Source organism: Adiantum capillus-veneris, chromosome 15, assembly GCF_014529385.1.
Source record: "Adiantum capillus-veneris isolate H3 chromosome 15, ASM1452938v2, whole genome shotgun sequence".
NCBI classification, from domain to species: domain Eukaryota; kingdom Viridiplantae; phylum Streptophyta; class Polypodiopsida; order Polypodiales; family Pteridaceae; genus Adiantum; species Adiantum capillus-veneris.
In genome coordinates, this window is record NC_140945.1 from 81,232,395 (window position 1) to 81,252,461 (window position 20,067).

At 40.5% G+C, this 20,067-nt stretch overlaps 1 protein-coding gene across 6 annotated transcripts in view; it reads right to left on the bottom strand.

The window, feature by feature from the left end:
- Positions 1-4,943: 4,943 nt before the first annotated feature.
- The window catches only part of LOC147440962 (uncharacterized), an 18,173-nt gene continuing 3,049 nt past the window's right edge, over positions 4,944-20,067 (bottom strand). The window contains exons 3-11 of one of the 6 annotated variants that reach the window (XM_086482741.1): positions 6,660-6,891; positions 6,502-6,567; positions 6,287-6,424; positions 6,105-6,167; positions 5,875-6,018; positions 5,711-5,797; positions 5,507-5,584; positions 5,367-5,423; positions 4,944-5,276 (exon numbers count right to left, since the gene is read on the bottom strand). In XM_086482741.1, coding sequence (XP_086338867.1) covers positions 5,007-5,276; positions 5,367-5,423; positions 5,507-5,584; positions 5,711-5,797; positions 5,875-6,018; positions 6,105-6,167; positions 6,287-6,424; positions 6,502-6,567; positions 6,660-6,890 — 1,134 coding nt within the window. In that variant the 5' untranslated portion in view covers position 6,891 and the 3' untranslated portion in view covers positions 4,944-5,006. Of the gene's footprint in view, positions 5,277-5,366; positions 5,424-5,506; positions 5,585-5,710; positions 5,798-5,874; positions 6,019-6,104; positions 6,168-6,286; positions 6,425-6,501; positions 6,568-6,659; positions 7,045-9,585; positions 11,296-20,067 lie in introns of those variants that run through there. The other 5 variants (XM_086482739.1, XM_086482740.1, XM_086482738.1 and 2 more) reach the window with 5 other exon arrangements.

Sequence of the window (20,067 nt, forward strand, 5' to 3'; positions counted from 1 at the left end):
TCTCATAAACTTTCGGTAACTTAAGGTCGTTACCAGCAAAAGTTAAAAAATTCTAACTCCCTTTTACTGGTAGCCAGGACATCAATGACATAAGAATTATTAGGAATAGTATCCAAATCCAGCCACATTTAGCACATTGTCCAAAGAAATGAAAAATCTTGTGCACTTTATGCAATATCAAGGATGATTTAGCATCATCAACCCCTCTAGCTTCATAGCCATTATGAAAAAACTTAGGACTTTCTGGACTTGTATCATCAAAGAGATTTTTACCTGGATTTTGAGTTTGATAATGGAGAATAGATTTATCTTGAGGATCTTCATCCATAGCATCCTTGGGAAAATCACCCTTGGAAGTCTCAACATTCATCCAAGCTATAGGAGTTGGCTTCTCTTGCAACCCGTATATAAGCATAGGTGTAAAATCCATGTCAATATCCTATTCACAATCAGCATGATGTAGGCAATCTTCAATATCGTCCTCTGCTTCCTCATCTGCATCCATGCTACTTAGAAAGACATTATAACTTTGAAAAGGTTCGTCAGGCATCCCTTCCGAAGGGGTACATGCATCACAAAGCTCTCCTATAATACTACTATAACCTTCTCTTTCAGATTGGGCCAAAAAACCTTCAATTATGGAATCTTCTTTTGTAATAATAGAATCATCAAGCATATTGCTAGGAGCAACCATAGGTTCATTGGCATCTTCACATTCATCCTGTGCTCGGTCCACAATCTCGGCCACTTCATCAGTTATTGTATATATAATAGCTTTATTTATGCAATCATCTATAGTAAATATGATGTCCTGCTCAGCTATAGTGCCGATAGATCCATTAGAAGCATGTAGTGGCTCATATTCTTGATAGACATTTTGAGATAATCCCATGCCAAGGTCAGTAGCTTGAAAAAATTTTGTTTTACAGTCTAGCTCTTCACTAGAACCATTATTCTAGGTAACTTCCATGTGAGCTATCTTTGAAAAAAATTTGTATATGCCTGTTTCAGCATTAAATTCATTATTTACCTTTGATAGGTTGCTCAAAATATGGTCTTCTGAAGTTGAATCTGATACTTTCGAAGTTTTATTTGCCTTGGATTTACTTCTTGCAGAAATATGGTCCCAAAATTGATCATAATTAAGGAATTGCATATGATCCCCTTCTTCTTTATAGAAAACAATCTGGCTTCGTTCAGTCCCACTGTGTGGGTATGTCTCTGCAAGTTCTCGGACCTTATCTTTAAACTCAGAGGTTACCACTTCTTCAAAGGTCGAAATCATCCGATCTTCTGGAATTCCTCGGCTCTACATCTCCGCTTTAAAACATGCAAGGAGTTCATCTAGATCATGTCCTTGAAAAATTCCATACTGTTCATGTACGGCATCAAGTGCCATCTCCACTGCATCATCCAATCTACTCTTTCATCTTCATAGCTTTTACTTCTTGCAAACATCTATGAACTAAGCCCAACATTTTTGGCAGATCTGCAGCCACTAGATTTTTATCAAATCTATTGAGGTTGTAATCTTCAATAAACTGCATCAACTCTGTTGGAATCTCCTTCTTTACCTCCCACCCCGGCTTGTTTCATGTCGGTTCACCAAGAATGTCGGGGGATTTGTATGCGAAAGGTGAGCCGGGAAGGCCCCGGGCCCCTGGCTGTAAGAGGTGCGGGGAAAAGAGGTGCAGCAGACACAAGTAACAGAAAAAGAGCTCAAAACAAACAGTTTGCTTAACACCAAATAAGCCACACTATCCCTACTTTAATCAAATAATAATGGAAATGTTATACACTTTACAAAGTTTAACCTATCTTAATCCAAGTGCTAATCAGACCTATCAGTAAAGAACTGCCTTGGACTGTCTTTTGCCTTCAACTTCCAATGGCCTTGGCTGGTCCGATTTGATTTATGATTACCGGCTTAATTCCGGTTCAAGGGGCTTGAGGATTTGGTTTAGAGCTTGTGATCATCCGGGTTATAGATTGCTTAGGCTTAAGTTGATCCTAGAAGGTTCGGCTAGGAGGGTGAGATCAAGCTTGGCTAATGAGAGTTAAGGATTATGGCTTGTGGGATTAAGAGGTTTGAGCTCATGCTTGGTTGATGAAAGCTTAGTCTCGGCTTAAGAGATTAGGCTAAGCTCAATGAGATTAGGATTACCTTTGCTTAGGCTTGGCTCGGTTCAAGAGATTAGGCTTAGGCCTAAGATGAGAAGAGGATTATCTCGGCTAATGAGAGATTAGAGATTATGGTCTTTAAGGCTTAAGATGGCTAATGAGATCCAGCTTGCTCCTAGAGAGCGCTCACAAAAAATTGAGAAGGGGCACGAATAAAAACACACATCCCCGTCCAAGAGAACCACCACCTTCCCTTTATAGGTTGCATGGGAAACCTTTCCCCTTCTATTCTCAGCTAACCCATTAGCGATATCGCTAATGGGCACGGCCTCTTGGTGACATGGCACTGTCGAAATCCGACCTTCACAAAAACTGACGCGAGTGGTGCCGAAATTGCTCGCCATGGGCGACTGGGCATTTTCTCCTTCTTCCATGCACTCGTCCAAGCAACCCTGTGGCGGGCACGAGTCCATTCTCATCAGCGCTGCCTGCAACTCTCGGATGTGCCATGCCCGCCTTCTCTCTCCCCTTTTTGCCCACTTAATTAACCATTGAGCGGCCTTTGGCCATGCCCTAACAATCTTGGGAGGCCTTTTTATTCAAGAACACCACATTTGGGCATACATATCGTCTAAAGCAGTGCAAGGCACAAAATCTAATCAAATTCCCACTGCCATGTTGAGCATTTTCTACTGCCAATGCTCTCCAATATATGAATTTTGGACAAAGAGCTCAGTAGGAACTTTTTGTGCATTTGTAATGCCAAACACAACTTCAGTTCCCCACAATTCGGCTTCATGTCCGTCAAGACAAGACATTATATGTAAAAAAAATGCTTTCGTATCGCCCACATTTGGCGTACATATCAGCACTGCACTGCATTAAGCCTGTAGACGAGCCATCAGTTGCCACAAACTTTGCTCTGACAGCTGCATTTCCCAGAATCTTTCTAAAGCTCAAAATTACCAGATGAACTTGACTGATCAAGGCGACCATGGCGGTTCGAAACCGGCCCTCGACGATACTTAAACTGGCCATATCTTGCCAACCGAAACCCCGATTGACGAACTGGAAAGAGCGACATGCTCCTGGAAGTGAGCACTTCAGACCCATGCATTCCTTTCATCTTTGACCTTTTATCAGCAGGTGCTCAATCCGGTACGAATCTGCTACTGACTCAACTTAAAACTACCATAACTTCTTGTAGCTCCGATTGACGAGCCGTAAAGACAAGCATGTAGAGCCCTTCAAGTACTTCAACTTTGATTAATAAAATTCCACCTATGAAGAGTGCTTAATTTTTGGGAGCTTTTAAGTTAGACCTTTTTGCACAAATTTAGATCTTTTTTTTGTTGTGGGTCCAACTTGGCCCATACTTCTAATTTTCTTCATTCAAAGCTTCCCAAGCCATTACTTGAATGGTAGGTCATGCTAGGGAAGGATGCATTATTTTTTAAAAATTTTGTCATGGAAGGAACTCTATAAATACTATTAGTTAAACATAAAAAAAGAAAGATGTTTCCTCAATGAAAATTTAAAGGATTTAAATTGTGATGGACATTAAGTTTGACGAAACGTTTTTCTTGAGGAGAGGATAATGAGAACTATCAATTCTTGTAAATCCTAGAGATGATGGTTCTCTGCCACCATTTCTTGGGTTCTAATGAAGCTTGACCTCTCAAAATACCTACATAAGCACATTCTCATTCAAAGGGATGATGTTGTCAACTTCTTAGTCCTAATTTGCTATACTAGGCATAAGTCAAATCCTGCTTCCAATTTGAGTTGCAATGTCTGTCATCTCTATGTTTTCCCTTCACCAAGCTCAGCCACTCCGTGCGCCCTTGTTGATCTTTGCTCTTGCCTACATCTCCTAGTGCAATTCTCGAGTGCTGTGTGCGAGTTGTTGTAGTCATTTTTTTCCATATAAAGATAAGCCCAGTGCAATCAAAAGGAATCTTCGTACTATTGTCTTTTTTACGTAGGTTTGTCAAGTTTTTGAAAAAAAAGTTTTTTTCGAGCTCTCTCTCTCTCTCTAAAGGTGTCGGCATCCCGAAAAACTGCAACCTGCAGGCTTTTCGAACATCGTACGACTAACTTAAGCACATGGACTTTTGAAACGTTTTCTATATAAAAAAAAAGAAAGAATTTCCTATATACTTTTCTAGATTGATACAATCAAACTAGAAAAAGTGCAATGTAGAAAAAATGGAACATTTTCTAGGTAGCGTACCTAGAAAATTAGATGAGGCTTTCATTGTAACTTTTACATATAGAAAATTAGATAGACGTCCATAAGAAATTGCTATATAGAAAATTAGAGAAACATCTTACAAAATTTTACATATAGAAAAGCAAGTGGACGTCCATAAAAAGTTCCTATATAGAAAATTGGAGGGATGATCTACGAAATTAAACATATAGAAAATTGAATGGACATTTAAATTTAGTTTTTACCAAAATTAACGAACTGATTGATCTATAGATATATATTAATCATTTTTTAGTTTTTAAACCGACCAATGTACTGTCTTTGCGTCATTTTTGGATTATCCACTATAACACACATAACACTAATCAGTAAACTAACTACTTTGAGTAAAAGAAGATCAAGTCTTTTTTAAGATTTCTATCACATACAATTCAAAGTAACAATAAAATTACTCATAATGAAGTAGATTTCTCTTGAAAGTATTGTCAAACTTATGATTTAAAGTGAGTACATTTTAACATTGAACTTCAATCTCTTTGCAAATAAAAAATAACTTCATTAACACAAAAAAGATAATCAATTGGTTCTAAAACAATAAAATGTTCAATCATCAAGCGAACGAAAAATAACATGAAATATAATGTTCAACATGGTCTGTTCTGAACTTGATCGCTTACATAAAAACAACTTTCACTTCATCAAAAGTCAACTCATGATCAAGTTGCCTTTCAATGATAACCCTCCCACTATCAACCAACCACCTCACCAAATTCACTCTCATTTCCTCCAAACTCAAACCTCTCTTTTTCTCAAAAAATGAGCTCTCCTCCCTTTTTATCTTGTAGTAACTAGCTTTTAAAACTAGATACATGTCATCAATTGTCTGCAGATCAAAGTACTTAAGGAGAATAGTCTCCTCATCCTCCACATTTAAAGATGAAACCTACATAAACACATAACTTACTACTATAAACAAAGGGTTTTATGAAAATACATTTTACAAAAGAACTAATATTAAATAGATGAGAATTACTTCATCAAACTTTGGAACATACACATTCGATGTGTCACCTGCAATGCATTTCTTATCCTAAAACAATCAACAAAAAGAGCTGAAAATTAACAAATTTGGATTATTGGTTACACAATATGCAAGTTAACTTTGAACACTACCTTTGTTTTCTTCTTTATCTTCTTGGAAGTTTCTTTTCCAAGCTTAGTATCAAGAGACTCTTTAAGCTTTGCACTAATCTGTTAAATAATCCCATGAACAAAATATGTAATCTTCTTGAAGAAGTTTAACACTATGCACCTTATTACATTGAGTACAAGTCAAAGAAAGAATATTTAAAATTTCATTGAAGTAGAGATTGTCACCTTTCTCTGTCTAGTACTTTTTCGTGACGCCTCATGATTATTTGCTTGATATGACAATGAAACAGAATCCACAGTCTCATATCCCAACTAATGTTAAAAAACATAAAACATAAATGAGAATCTTTGTGTGTAAAGAACAAAACACATGCCATTAGTGGCATTACCTTCAATGTCATGTCACTCAAAAGACTTTCTCTTTGCTCTGGCATGGCTTTGACTCTTTTAACATTGCCATTCGATAACAATGGTCCAAAAGACGGAAAAGATCCATCCATATTATCTAAATTGAGGTCTTCAAACTGAAATTCCTATAGAAGACAAAAAGAAGTACACAAAAACTTTTTTATGATCGTTTAATCTTTATGTATCTATATTACTTGAGAAAAACATATACCTGCTCCTGCAATGAAGATTCAATACTTTCGGTATTCTTCCACATAAAGAGTAAATCTTGTCTCTATAATGGATAAACCATTTCATAAGACTTCAATTTTAAACTTAGTAACATGAAAGTACTAAATTTTGTTCATAATTCTTGTAAAGACAATCAATTCATAAAGTTATGAAAAGACTCACCATTTTCAATGAGCCAATTAGTCTCGATGTGCCCTCAGCTTGATTTTGTACCGCCAATGGCATACAATCCACATGGGTCTCCTCTCCCACATCATCACATAATTTAGGGGATACTTCTACTAGCTCAATGCTAGACGCCTATACAAACACATAAGTAAGTAAACACATGGCACATACATTTAATATATAAGAAAGAAAGGTCAAAATATAAGTACCGTCTCTACAATTGAACCTTTCAAAGCAATAGTACCAGCATTTTCTTTTTTTGCAGTCCCGTGTGCCTTGAAAAAGTCAGATGAGTTTAGTTAATTTATTTCATAAGGCCCCTATGAAGCAAAATATCTTTATTCTTAGAAAATATACACACACTTACATCATTTGTAATCTTCTTCTTATCATATTTTCGTTGCGATTGTGCATAGGTCAGCACAAACTGATAAATGTGTGCCTCCTCCCATTGGTAGGTTGCCTTGCCGAGTCCAAACTTCAAAGGTGCTAATTCACCGATCTTAGTTGAAATAAGATCGTGAATTTTTTGTTGCTCAAGGAGATTGTGGCGCAAATCGTCCACAAAAGGATAGTTCTTAAACCATCCTCTAACCATCCTATAGTTGTCCAAGAGCACTCTATGTTGCTCGTCAAAGTACATCTCCAAGAGCTTCTTTCATACATTCTATTTGGCTCTCTTAACTTTGGTTCGGGTGGGCAAAAGATGTCATCGTATGAAGGGATAGGGACATCATTCTCAGCCATCTAAGCTATGAATTTAAAAAAAATTGACACCACTTAAATACTATTAAAAAGACATCTAAGCTTTGTGATAAATAAAAGTACAATATGAACACAAATTAAAAAAATCGACACCACTTTAAACTTTTAGCAAAATAACATGTCTCTAAAATCATTCATGAAAATTGAAAAAAGCAACATTAAAGCCTAGCGTCTACATAGAGCAAGAGATAAATAATATCCACTTTGATGCATATCATGCCTGCTGCCACATACATGGTAGGAACTTCACTTTTCCATCCTGATCTGTAACCCTTGTTAGCTTTAAAACTTTCCATCCTTGGACTACAGATGAGCAAGTTGATATAAGCTTCCAATCCTCATCTTCGGTGGTCGTTCTCCATTGGGCATAGCTGATATTCATTGCTTGAAGTTTTGTTAGCCGTACTCGCTTTAGACTAGAGTCTACCTCTCGAACAACAGCATATGCTAGTTGACAAGAGGAAGATTCTTCATCCACAAACTCTTTGACTTGGACTATGTCATTCTCCTCAAGCCATGGAGGTACACATCCAACACATCCAGTAGTCAATAAGAGCCTACGAACGCCTAGATCTTTAGTCTCATAGGCAGTAATACAATTCTGAAACCTCCACGGAATAAACTTGTGTAGTAGTAAGTTCACTTTTCTTATACAATCCCAAGTGAAAGGCATAGGGGTGACTTGCAGTACGCTCATTCCTGTAATTGGATCCACATTCAACTTTTCAACATCTTATTCAACCAGGATTGACTGTCTATAATAATGTGCACCAAAAAATAGTAGAATTTCTTCCTGGGACTGCAAAGTAAAGAAGGATCTGATTCGTGATTTCCACTCACCTACAGAAGCTGCATTCTCTTGATAATTATCACATCTCACCACAACTGTATCTCCTACACTAAATACTTCTCCTTTGAATAGAACCTTTTTGTGTTGTAGCACTTTAGCAGCATTGAATCCATACTGACTCATAAATCATTCCTCCTCACTTGATGGCAGTCTCCAGTGTTTCCTTCGTGGACCAATGATGATGCCTTTCTCATGAATGGATCTCCCACATGGATAGTCAACGACTCTTCACTCCTGACTCTCCAAGATGCAAGAAGTATTTGTGCTACTTTTATAGCCTCCTTAGACCACCCATGGTCTCTGGTATAGTTAAAAAAGATGTGGGCAACATCAATTAACAAGAGTCCCAAGTCTTCCACTATTTTTGGAAAACCCTCTACCTCAAGCAAGACAAATGGAAGACACCATTGTATAAATTTTTGGTTCTCTTCTGCCTTGTAGATTTCATGGTACTTGCTTGGGTTTCTAGGCCAATGTCCATGGCGTATTGTTGATGGAGCACAACTTAGGGCCCTTGCTGATATATCATCAATCCTACGCTTCATGTCATTGGTTGAGTTCTTCATAAGCAATGATAAATACTTTTGAAAAACATTCAATGAGAGAATGTGCATTGTGTCATAGACAAGATCCAATGACAAGTCAAATCCATAAAGCTCATATAATCTCCATAAGCTTGATTTTCCACTCAACCCCACACTCTTTAGTATCTCTTCACGTTGAGTCTGAGAAGTTACTCTAATGGATCGAGACAAGGCAGCTTGCATTTCAACTATACTTCTCTTCGGAGGTGGATAACGATATTGGAAGTGATTACTGTCATAGAGATATCTCCCTTGAAAGCCTGAGCTTGATGAATCCAAAGTGGAAGATGCCTTGTCCCTACGACAAAAGTGTTGTCCACCATCCTTAAATAGCCCAATCTTGCATTGAGCAGGATGGTCTCCAGTGACCATCATTACCATTGCACGCAATCTAATGTTTTTTGAAGAGACCAATGCCGCATCAATCAAGTGAGAAGGATAGTTGAAATTAACTTGAAATCCATCTACATATAATTTCTCTAACTCCCTCACTAGTGGCTCCAAAAACACATGAAAAAGATCTCTAGAGGCTCCAATAATCTTCTTGCAACTGAAAGGGATAAATAAAATCGGTATAGGCTGTAAAATAGAGTTCTTTCCAGTGTTCAAAACTCGAATTTCCACAACCCCACAATTTTTTTTTGTCCTTTTTGATGATTGAAAACCGTCCCAATGGAGCAGTAGTGCAAAGTTTCGCGGATCTCCCTAACAATCAAAATAGAAAAAGATCCAATCAAGATACAAAAGTATATATAAAATTTCAAAAAATGAGCAAGAAGCTATTGCTTTCGATGAAAGGAGATACCTTGACGGTCCTCTTCGCGCTTCTGATCAATCTACGACACGACTTGCATGTAAAAGCATACATTTGTTGGTCCTTGGTCCAATTCAAGGATAACTCCTCAGCAGCATATGTTGATGGCCATGCCTTGTAAGAGTGTCTACATCTTTCACAAATGACAGGAAGCTCAAAGGTTGAAGCTGGGTTCCAAAATTCTTGGAGATCCTTACACTTGGCACCATCCCAAAATTCATCAATAACCATAGATAAATCTGTGGTCGACCGACTCAACCATCTATCCTTGCGGCGCCACATACACAAGATGTCGTGTCACACGGTACGAGAAGAACATATAAGCTCTAACTGCTTTTGAATAGGAAGATAGTCAAAGAAAATCATTTGTTTTCGAGGCAAAGCACACTTTGTGCATCTTTCACAGCAATGAGGACAATCCCTTTTCAATTTCCTACCCTTGCATCCTTCAGGTTGTTGACATAATTATCCTCATTTATTGGGTCGTACAAAATAGGATGATGAGTATTACCCTTTAGACCCATACAAATGAGATATCTCTCATTGTCTACCATACCAAGACTTCTGTACATTGTGTTCAACTCTGGCCAGCATGATGGAGCATTCATGCCACCAAGGTTGCCTTCCCAATTGTCTGGAAGCTTTACCAAGAGAGAACTCAAACTCTCTACACCATTCTCTGTGCTTTTTCCAAACAAAATCTTTAGCATCTGATCTTGAAAATCAATAGAGACGTGATGTTCATCCCATAGGGCTTGCATTTGAACTATTTTTTGGAAAATCTTATCATCTGTATTTGCCACATCTTCCTCTTGTTGTTGTTCTTGCTCGTTGTTTAGAAGCTCTTCATTGTCAAGAGTCCTTGCATTCTCATGCTCTTCAAGGTTTTGATTACCTTCAACAATTGCAGGAGATTCATAGCCATGGAAGATAGCATTCTCTTGAAAGCCTTCATTGTGATTTTGATCTACGATAGCTTCAAAAGTACTATATTCAAGAGTTTGACAATTAAACTCCGATTGAAGTTCGTTTGTGCTTGTAGGTACAATGGTTTCTTGACACCGTGAATCCTTTATACTTTGAATGCCAAATACCGAGTTTATTTCTCGATATCTAGCCTCAGCATCCTGATGTCTTTTATAGGTTGATGGAGCTACGAACCTTCCACCATAGCAATATGCTTTGCATGAACACCATTGTTTTCTAGGTACTTGATGTGATGACGTTTGAGCAATCTCAACCGTAACAGTAGGTTGAGAATTGGAGGTGGGATGCTCAAAATTTCCAATACTCATGCTTGGATGAAGATCCCCATTGCGATCGTGACGAAGGTTCTTGTAATATGTCCTCCTACTAACAAGCTCATACCCAAGAGAGCTATGCTTGCACTTATAATTACATTGGCACCTATGTAGCCTTGTGTCTCTAGGCTCCATCTATTTGACACAAAAGTAAAACATAGAGTACATTTGTAATTTCTTATATTTCTTCACTTAAAACTGACTTTCATCAACTTAAAAAACAATAGTCTTTATAAGTTGACACAAAGTAAAGCATTGAGACATTACATCAATTCTTTCAAATTACATGAAATTTGTGACATCCATTGCTCATCTCCACAAAAGAGAATAATAGGAGTCACTCAAAAGTAGTTTTCTAGAAGGAATAATAGATGAAAGTTCTTCCATTCTTTCTAAGATAACATCTACAGATACCAAACTGGACTCCGTGCGCCGATAGACTATGTAGTAATCAACAAGATGTAGACTCTCTTTCAGAAGAAGGAGCTCTAGATTCCCATCCCACGCAACATGATCATCAATCCATATATGTAAAAAGGTGGTTTTTGGCTTAGATTGGCCAAACAAATAATAAGAACTCTCCTCCCACGGCTTCTTTATTTCTTGGGTTGCCATTAAAAAATTAGTTAGCTCAAGGACAACTTCCTCGCCCACCTCCATTGAACAAGCAAGCAGATTAAAAAATGTACCTACAATGCCAAACTATTTTTCTAAGATCAACACTATCCGAAATGATCAAAGATTTGCTATCTGCAGTCATCTTATTTTTTTTAAAGATCGCTCAAGTAACTTTTGGGTTTCATGTGAATGCAAAACACTACAAGAGGCTCTTCACATTAGCGACGCTCACACAGCGACGCTCAAAAAAAAAATTCCCGGCGTCGCTATGAGCGTCGCTATAAGCGTCGCTATGAGCGTCGCAAATTTCTTTGTAAATTTGCGACGCTTATAGCGACGCTTATAGCGACGCTCATAGCGACGCCAGCTGGGGTAAAAAAAATAACCGAGCGCGCCCAAAAACTCAGATCTCAGATCTGAGTTTTTCGGCGCCCTCAAGCAAAGAGCAGGTAACGCTCTCCCTCACTCTCTCTCTCTCTCTCTCTCTCTCTCTCTCTTTTTCTTTTACACACACACACACACACACACACACACGAGGAGAGGAAGGAGAGACAGGTATGCTCCTTCCCTCTCCTCATTCTCATGTTCCCTTCCTCTCTTTCTCTCTCCCTCGCTCTCTCTCTCACACACACACACATACACACACACATATAGTGTTTTTGAGAGAGAGAGAGAGAGAGAGAGAGAGAGAGAGAGAGTGCAAAAACGCACACACATACATAAACAAAGAATGCACACACACATTGAGAGAGAAAAAGAGAGAGAGAGCATGCATAAACAAAAAATGCACGCATTGAGAGAGGAAAAGAGAGAGAGAACATGCATAAACAAAAAACGCACACATTGAGAGAGGAAAAGAGAAAGAAAACATGCATACGATCCAAAAAAACGCACACACATTGAGAGAGAAAGAAAGAGAAACTAAGGGAGCGTCGTAGGAAACTAATTAAAATTAAAAGACCTAAAGATCTAGCCGACGAGGAGTTGAACTGAAGACCTATTATTCAAGAGAGAAATGGCATAATCAATCTATCATACTTGGCATGGGTGATAGAAAGGTTATACCATTTATCTCTTTTTATTGGCACACACATCCACACACGCGCACACACACAGGAAGAAGAGAGTTATAACGTCGTAGGAAACTATTTTAAAAGACGTTAAAGATTAGGTTATATGTAGACTTACATTAAATTAGATTTAGGTTTATTTTTAACTAGATTTACATTTATTTAAGCTAGATTTAGATTTATGTTATATTAGATTAGATGCGGGTCTCCATAGACTGCGATGCCTGCATGAAGCGGGTGAAGAAAGCCCTCAATGGAATATAGGGTATTGCTGCCTTCACTCATAGTGGGCTCCGTCGATCCAAAAGTACTGGTGAAATGTCTTCAGAAGATAGGGAAGAAGGTGGATCTTCAGGGCGGCAAGAGTCACTACATCCCCGACACAATGACCATCTAGACAACCTCTAGTCATTAGACTTACGTTAAATTAGATTTAGCTTTATTTTTAGTTAGATTTACGTTTATTTAGATTTACGCTTATTTACGTTAGATCGAGTCCACGCAAGAATTACTTACGGTTTAGGGTTTAGAGTTAGACGAACAGTGAAAAGATCTACTGTGAAAAGATGTTAAGATGAAGTGAAGTGCTACAGCTAGAGAAGAGGCAAAGGGATTTTGTCCACTACATGCAGTATCATGTAGACGTGGGTGTCTAGATTTCTTGTACCCACAAATATAGGTATTGACCAATAAAGACGAGATTATAACCCGGTGGTTCTGATCTCCGTGCACCTCTAGACCGAGGTGTGCGGGGATTGGACATGACTAGAGAATGTGAGGTAAAGAGAGAGAGAGAGAGAGAGAGAGAGAGAGAGAGATAAGACGAAGAATGCCAATAGAATATTAAATTTGTTGTCTAGGTTATAAGTTTTTTATCCTCATTATGAGTAGCGACGAGGATGTGGGACCGTCCAACCGAAACACCTATCTCTCAACGAGGGTCTTATGTCCTTGTAATCAATGCAAGCATGCTGTGCGACGGACAAGACGTGTTTCTTTGCAGCACGTTCGTGAATTTGGCGAGTTCGATCCATCTATTATAGATCGAGTTGTTGCCAATTATAACTCGTCGGACTCTGACGCTGGCCAACAAGCAGCAATCTTGCAACCCAATAGACGTATTCGCAGGCGCTTTGGTCAAGCAGCATATGTGAGGCCACAAGATGTAGCCTCTGACAGCTCGGGGGATGATCATGCAGAGCACATTCCCAACGAGGCAATGTTTGAGCCCGAGATTGATGAAATGATCGAGACGATCATGGATTCAGAAAGGCTTATCTATGATGATATGAAAAGTGAAGCCGATACATCATTGTATAATGGAGCACGTATGTCTAGATTGAAAGCACTCCTGGTTCTTCTCAACATGCAGGCAAAGTTTGGATGGAGTGACACTAGCGTCACAGCGCTTTTCAGGTGATCTATTACAATTAGTTTACTTTAATAGAACTCATGGTGTATAATGATCTGATAGATTTTTACACGACTGTATCATATTTTTATGTTGTGTAGATTGCTGAAAGAGCACATTCTACCAGCTGACAATGTGATGCCAGATTCCCGAGATGAAGCAAGAAAGATTTTGCGAAACTTGGGGATGGATTACAATTCTATCCACGCTTGTCCTAATGACTGCATTCTTTTCAGAGGGGAATACACAGACATGGAGAAGTGTCCGAAATGTGATTCCGAAAGATATCGAGTAGATCTCCACGGGACAAAAATTCCACAAAAGGTTTTGCGACATTTTCCTTTGCTTCCTCGCATCAAGCATTTCTTCGAATGTAAGTCCATGGCCGCCCTAGCATCATGGCATGAGGAGAATAAATCTTCGGATGGTGTGCTACGAATTCCTGCAGATTGCGCAGCCTGGAAACATATAGATGAAACATGGTCGGATTTTGCCAGGGAAGCTCGAAATTTGCGCTTAGGCCTGGCTATGGATGGCGTAAATCCATTTGGTCAAAGATCAACATCTTACAGTGTATGGCCCGTTGTCATCGTCAACTACAACATTCCCCCGTGGTTGACTACGAAGAAGGGGCACCTATGGCTAAGCTTGATTGTGCCAGGGCGATATAAAGTGGGGAATATGGATGTGTATCTTCGTCCACTATTGGAAGAGCTACAACAATTGTGGATTGGCATAGAGGTGGTGGATATGAGCCGACACACAGGACGACGGAATGCTTTGATCAGAGGTATTCTAATGTGGACCATGCATGACTATCCCGGGCTAACAGAATGCTCAGGTGATCTATTGACACTCCTCTCTCAGACACTGTAAATCTGGTTTTTTCCCCATAGTTGATCTATTATCATGTGTATACATGCAGGGCTTCAAACAAGCGGATACAGAGCATGTGTCACATGTGGACCTAGACTGAATGCACGTAGGGCACCCTCACTGAAGAAGCAAATCTACGAAGGTCATCAAGCGTATCTTCCGGAGAATCATGTGTTACGCGACGGCTTTTTGGGAAGAGAGCCACCAAGGATGTCTGCACAAGCATGGTTAGAGCAGAAGGAGATGTGCGATGACGGATTGCCTCCAGGGATGAAGAGACTATCTCTATGGTACGAGTTACCATACTGGCCTCGACTCGTGATCAATCACTTGCTCGATCCAATGCACATATTCAAGAATGTGGGTAATCTACTATGGGACCATTTGACCGGCAAGAAAGATACTTTGGGAGCCAGAGTTGACCTTAGAAATGTGGATCGTATGGAGCAATATTGGCCGCAAACAGCGTCTGATGGATCGATAAAACTTCCTAAAGCACCATGGATTTTCACAGGAGCCCAAGAACGCAAAGTAAAAGAGGCCATTCGATCTTTGCGGACCCCCACTGGCGTAATGCACTCGCTCCGAACGTGTTTTACTAAAGAAGGAAAGCTTACCGGTTTGAAGTCACACGATTGGCATAAAATGTGTCAGGTACGTTCATAGTGGACTTTAATATCATTGCATAAAATGTGGACTTTAATATCATTGCTGCACATACTTTACAGTTTATTTTACCGGTTGCCATTGAGGGATGTTTGTCTCTCGACATCCGTAACACAATCTACAAACTTGCAAAGCTGGTGCAATGGATCTCACAAAAGGAGATCGACGTAGACTCCATACCATTCGCCAAACTAAATGCTGCGGAGCTTGTGTGCATGTTTGAGAAACATTTTCCTACTACAATGCTAACCATTCAGGTGCATCTTCTTATTCACATAGTTGATGAGGTGGAAATAGCTGGCACAGTTCATTCCAGATGGATGTTCTTCTTAGAGCGTTTCATGAAAACGCTTAAGGGATATGTGCGTCAAAAGGCACGTCCGGAGGGTAGCATGGCAGAAGGTTGGTTGGTATCAGAGTCCCTAGTGTACATTGGAGAGTGGCTAGACGGATTTGATAAATCCCGGGACACGCTATGGCGAACCATAGATGATGAGCGCATATCTGGGATTGTCATGTGCAATCTCGGTGTTGAGAAGAAGATGACGGAAGATCTAGAGGCTAAAATCAACCGATTTTGCATGCTTCACAATCCAGTGATGCAAAAGTGGATTTCACAATATGAGGATGCAAAGCAAGAGCGACAAAGGGCACGAATCGAGTGGAGACGGGGAAGACGACCACCGATGCACTATCCAGCGGTTCTGGAGAGCCTACCAACCTTCATGAGCTTAAGATGGTTGCACAACCAATTGAAAAGCGCACAACAATGTGGTGACGAAGTGACTGAAGAAGAGTGGGAGTACTCTCGGGGTTGCGCGACCAAGGTAAGTTTGCAATGTACGACTAGCAAGTGACTTTATTTATAAACGTTTGAACGGCCACTCATAATCTTTGTTCGTTGTAGTATAAGTCATACACAGCAGCATGGTGTAAAGGTCGACATTTTAGGGTGGAACGAATCGACAAAAAGCGTTTTACTCAAGATTGTGGAATCATGGCAAAATTTGAACAGTCTAGTCGACGACGTTCCTCTGATGCAGATCCCGTGGTGGCGGAACTCACTTACTTCGGCACGCTGCAAGAGATTTTGAGGATCGATTACAGAGGATTTTTTGTCGACTTGTTCGACGTGCAATGGTTCAAGATAATCATGGAGGGTCGAAACGCTACTGTGCGTAGAGGAGAGTCTGGTTTTCTTGAGGTGGATTCTACTAAGAAATGGACTGACCTAAGAGACACTTTCGTACTACCCGAGCATTGTGAACAAGTAAGTATATAAATAGTTAACATCCCCCTTTTACAAGTTATGTGCTTGAAAGCTCTCATGTAAGTTATGTGGCTCTGGCAGGTAGTATTTCATCCTACAAAGTCTACATCAAACTGGTGGTACGTCATAGAGTTAGCCCCTCGTAGTGCAAGGACGTATGAAGGCTACCATGTGCCAATCACAACGACATCAATGGAGGAGATCAGAGAAGATGCTCAATCAGAAGCCGCTGCGGTGGTGCCAGACGAGCATCAAGATGCTACTGCTCTATATGGGGTGCATGCAGAGGAGCTACAAAATGAAACAGAGGATATGTGTTTAAACGGAGAGCTCTATATAGATATAGGAAGTTATGCTGAGTTATGCGAGGATGAGAGAGAGATCTCTTAAAGCCACAAATATTGTATTTGAACAATTTTGCTCCGTGCTGTAAAAGCTCTAGCTCTCTAAGTAGCTTCCATGGTGTGTAACGCTCTTTTCTACTCGCGCTCACATCTTTTGATTGAAAATTCTGAGTTTTCGACTTGCCTCTTCTACCACTCGATTCATTGCGTCATTGTATTTATATGCGTCATTACGTCATTGTATTTAATGGTCTTTGCGTCATTGTCTACTCTATTCATTCAATATTAAGTTTAAATATTCGTGTGTTTAATGCAGGTATGGATGATGAGGAGTTTCTTTCTTCTTTGTCACCGCAGCAGAGACAGTGGTACGTGGAGCGTCATCGCTCTGGCGCATCATCGCGCGTTCCTACACCATCCGCATCTCCCTCTCTTTCGGAGCATTCGGCGCGCTCCGAAGCTTCGGCGTCGACGAGACGAGCGTCACACTCTTCTAGACACCGGCGCTCTAGTGGTGGCGGTGGCGGTTGTTGTGGGGATTCTGCCACCGATGCCTCCACACCGCCTCGTGTTCGACGAGGCTCTTTACCCTCCCCTTCTTTGCCCGCCCCCACACCAGCCACAGCATCGCCGTCTACGCCAGGTTTTGCACGGCTGACTGTTCCTAGAAGCTACACACCTCTACCTACTCCGCCAGGAGCCACCCCACTCGACACTCCTCGCTTCGGGGCCCAGACGCCGGTGGAGACACCTGACGTCCGTACCCCCATCGACACGCCGCTAGAGACCCCTGCCGGGACACCCAGGTTCACGCGTCACCGGCCAGAGGGCTTGCCTTACTCCGTCGACATCAGCGGCGGCATCATCATGGATGATGACGGCAAGAAGGTGATCTCGCGCATGCGTGGTCTTTGCTCTCAGCTGTTTAGACACTATATACTAAACAAATGGAGTGAAGTACCAAGTGATTTAAAAAACAGAGTATCAGCATACTTCATGATGAGTTTCCCGTTCCAACACGGGATCAGCGCTTCAATGAAGACCTGATGAAGATTCGAATGCGCGAATACTGCAAACACAAGCGTTCCGAAGTGCAAAAAGCAATCAAGAATGGGTGGAATAGGCCAGATTGGCTGGCCAAAGAAGATTGGAAGAATGCGAAGAAAGCAGCGCGCGAGAATCCCGACAAGTGGAAGCAACAAAAGGATGCAGCCAGAGCGCGAGTAGAGGCAGGGAGCTCGCACCACTTGAGGAGCGGTGGATGGGCATCATTTGAGGCCGATTTTGTAAGTCTTTTCACATTGCTCTTTATGCATGTTCGATAGTTTAGGGTTTATGAGTTTTTTAGTTCTAACATAATGAAATCTTTGTATGTTTTGACAGTGGTCGATGACAGGACGTGATCCCACACCGTACGAGCGCGAGTACGCAGGCAGGAAGGGCTTAAACGCCCTGATGGACATTCTCAGTTCTCGCAGCGGCATGGTTAGTATTAGGGTTTACTCTTTTTTATTTTTTGTATTGTTTTATAAATGTCGTTATATGTTTATACTTACTGAAAACTGTCTTATTGTCTTTTTTTGCAGAATCCGACAGATACGCCGCTTGGACGCGATGAGACGTCTGATTAAACGACGTCAGTTTAGCCGTAGCTAGATAGCATTAGTTTAGGGTTTCTCATAGCTTATGTCTCATGAGACGGATTTTATACGTCTTTTTGAACCATGTATATTATTACATTTGTCACCGCAATTCCTTTTGCCAATCAATTCTTTATACCTATGATGTTGTACAATTGTCATTATTACATTTGCCAATCAATTCAGTTTGTCTATGATGTGTACAATTGTCAATTTTGCAAACAATGCGTCTTGTGGGTGACTATTTTGGGTCTATTATTTACCTTTGCACTTTTTTAAAAAAGTGAATCAAGTACAATATGGTTGATGGGTGGCAGGCATTCAATGCCCTGCCACCAAAAAAATATTCTCTCAGGCGTCGCTATATGCGTCGCTATTTATGGCTCTGTAGCGTCGCTATATGCGTCGCTATACTCTTCTGTGAGAGCGTCGCTATAAGCGTCGCTATAGGCGTCGCTATGAGCGTCGCTATATAGCGACGTCTATAGCGACGCCTATAGCGACGCCTATAGCGACGCATATAGCGACGCTCTCGTAGCGACGCTTTTAGCGACGCTTATAGCGACGCCGGGGGTTATAAAAACCCAGTGTATTTCCGTCGCTAAGAGCGTCACAAGAGCACATAACCTCTTGTAGTGAAAATCCCTACACCTATAGCATTAGACATAGATAACGATTAAACAATGTTCGTAATGTTTATTGCAAGGCAACAGATGCACATAATAACAGATGATGCAAAGAGTGCCAATCCCTACACCAGGAGGGACAAACGAATTACCGACCGCAGGGACTCAATAGGCCGAGCCATGTGCATGTCCCCTAAAAGAATCACTTAGTGTTTTTCTTGACGAATTTGTGGTTTGTACAGCTACAGTGAAGGACCCTACAAATGTCTCTCTCTTTACCATGTCTTTTGTATAAAGACTTGGGTGTACTCTCTCTCTCTCTCTCTCTCTCTCTCTCTCTCTCTCTCTCTCTCTCTCTCTCTCTCTCTCTCTCTCTCTCTCTCTCTCTCTCTCTCTCTCTCTCTCTCTCTCTAACTTCAAATCTACTTATATCAAAGGTATATTGATAAACAAAGCCATTGAGCTTGGGAGAGCTAGACATTTACATCTGCAAGAGCCACCGTGACATTGATGGAGCTTTGTTAGAGAATCAAGACTATTCTACCCAGCACAACATGAGAGACATTTGATACAACTATTTACAGAGATGGACATTGACGATGCTCTTCAAGCTAAAACTGATGGGACAACGCCCTAAATAGGACATCCTTCAGCACTCATGCTCATTTTAGCTTTCATTTTACTTTATTTTGTTTCATTCATCTCTCTCTCTCTCTCTCTCTCTCTCTCTCTCTCTCTCTCTCTCTCTCTCTCTCTCTCTCTCTCTCTCTCTCTCTCTCTCTCTCTCCAAATGCCTCAAATAGCACAATATACAAATTATACAAATGATTAAAGTTAATAAAGATCGAGACCAACCTTATCTGTCGAAGGCTAAAGCTGCTAGCTGGCCGCAACGCACGTTGATATAGCTGCAGCGTCGTGACGTGGAGAAACGACGCAT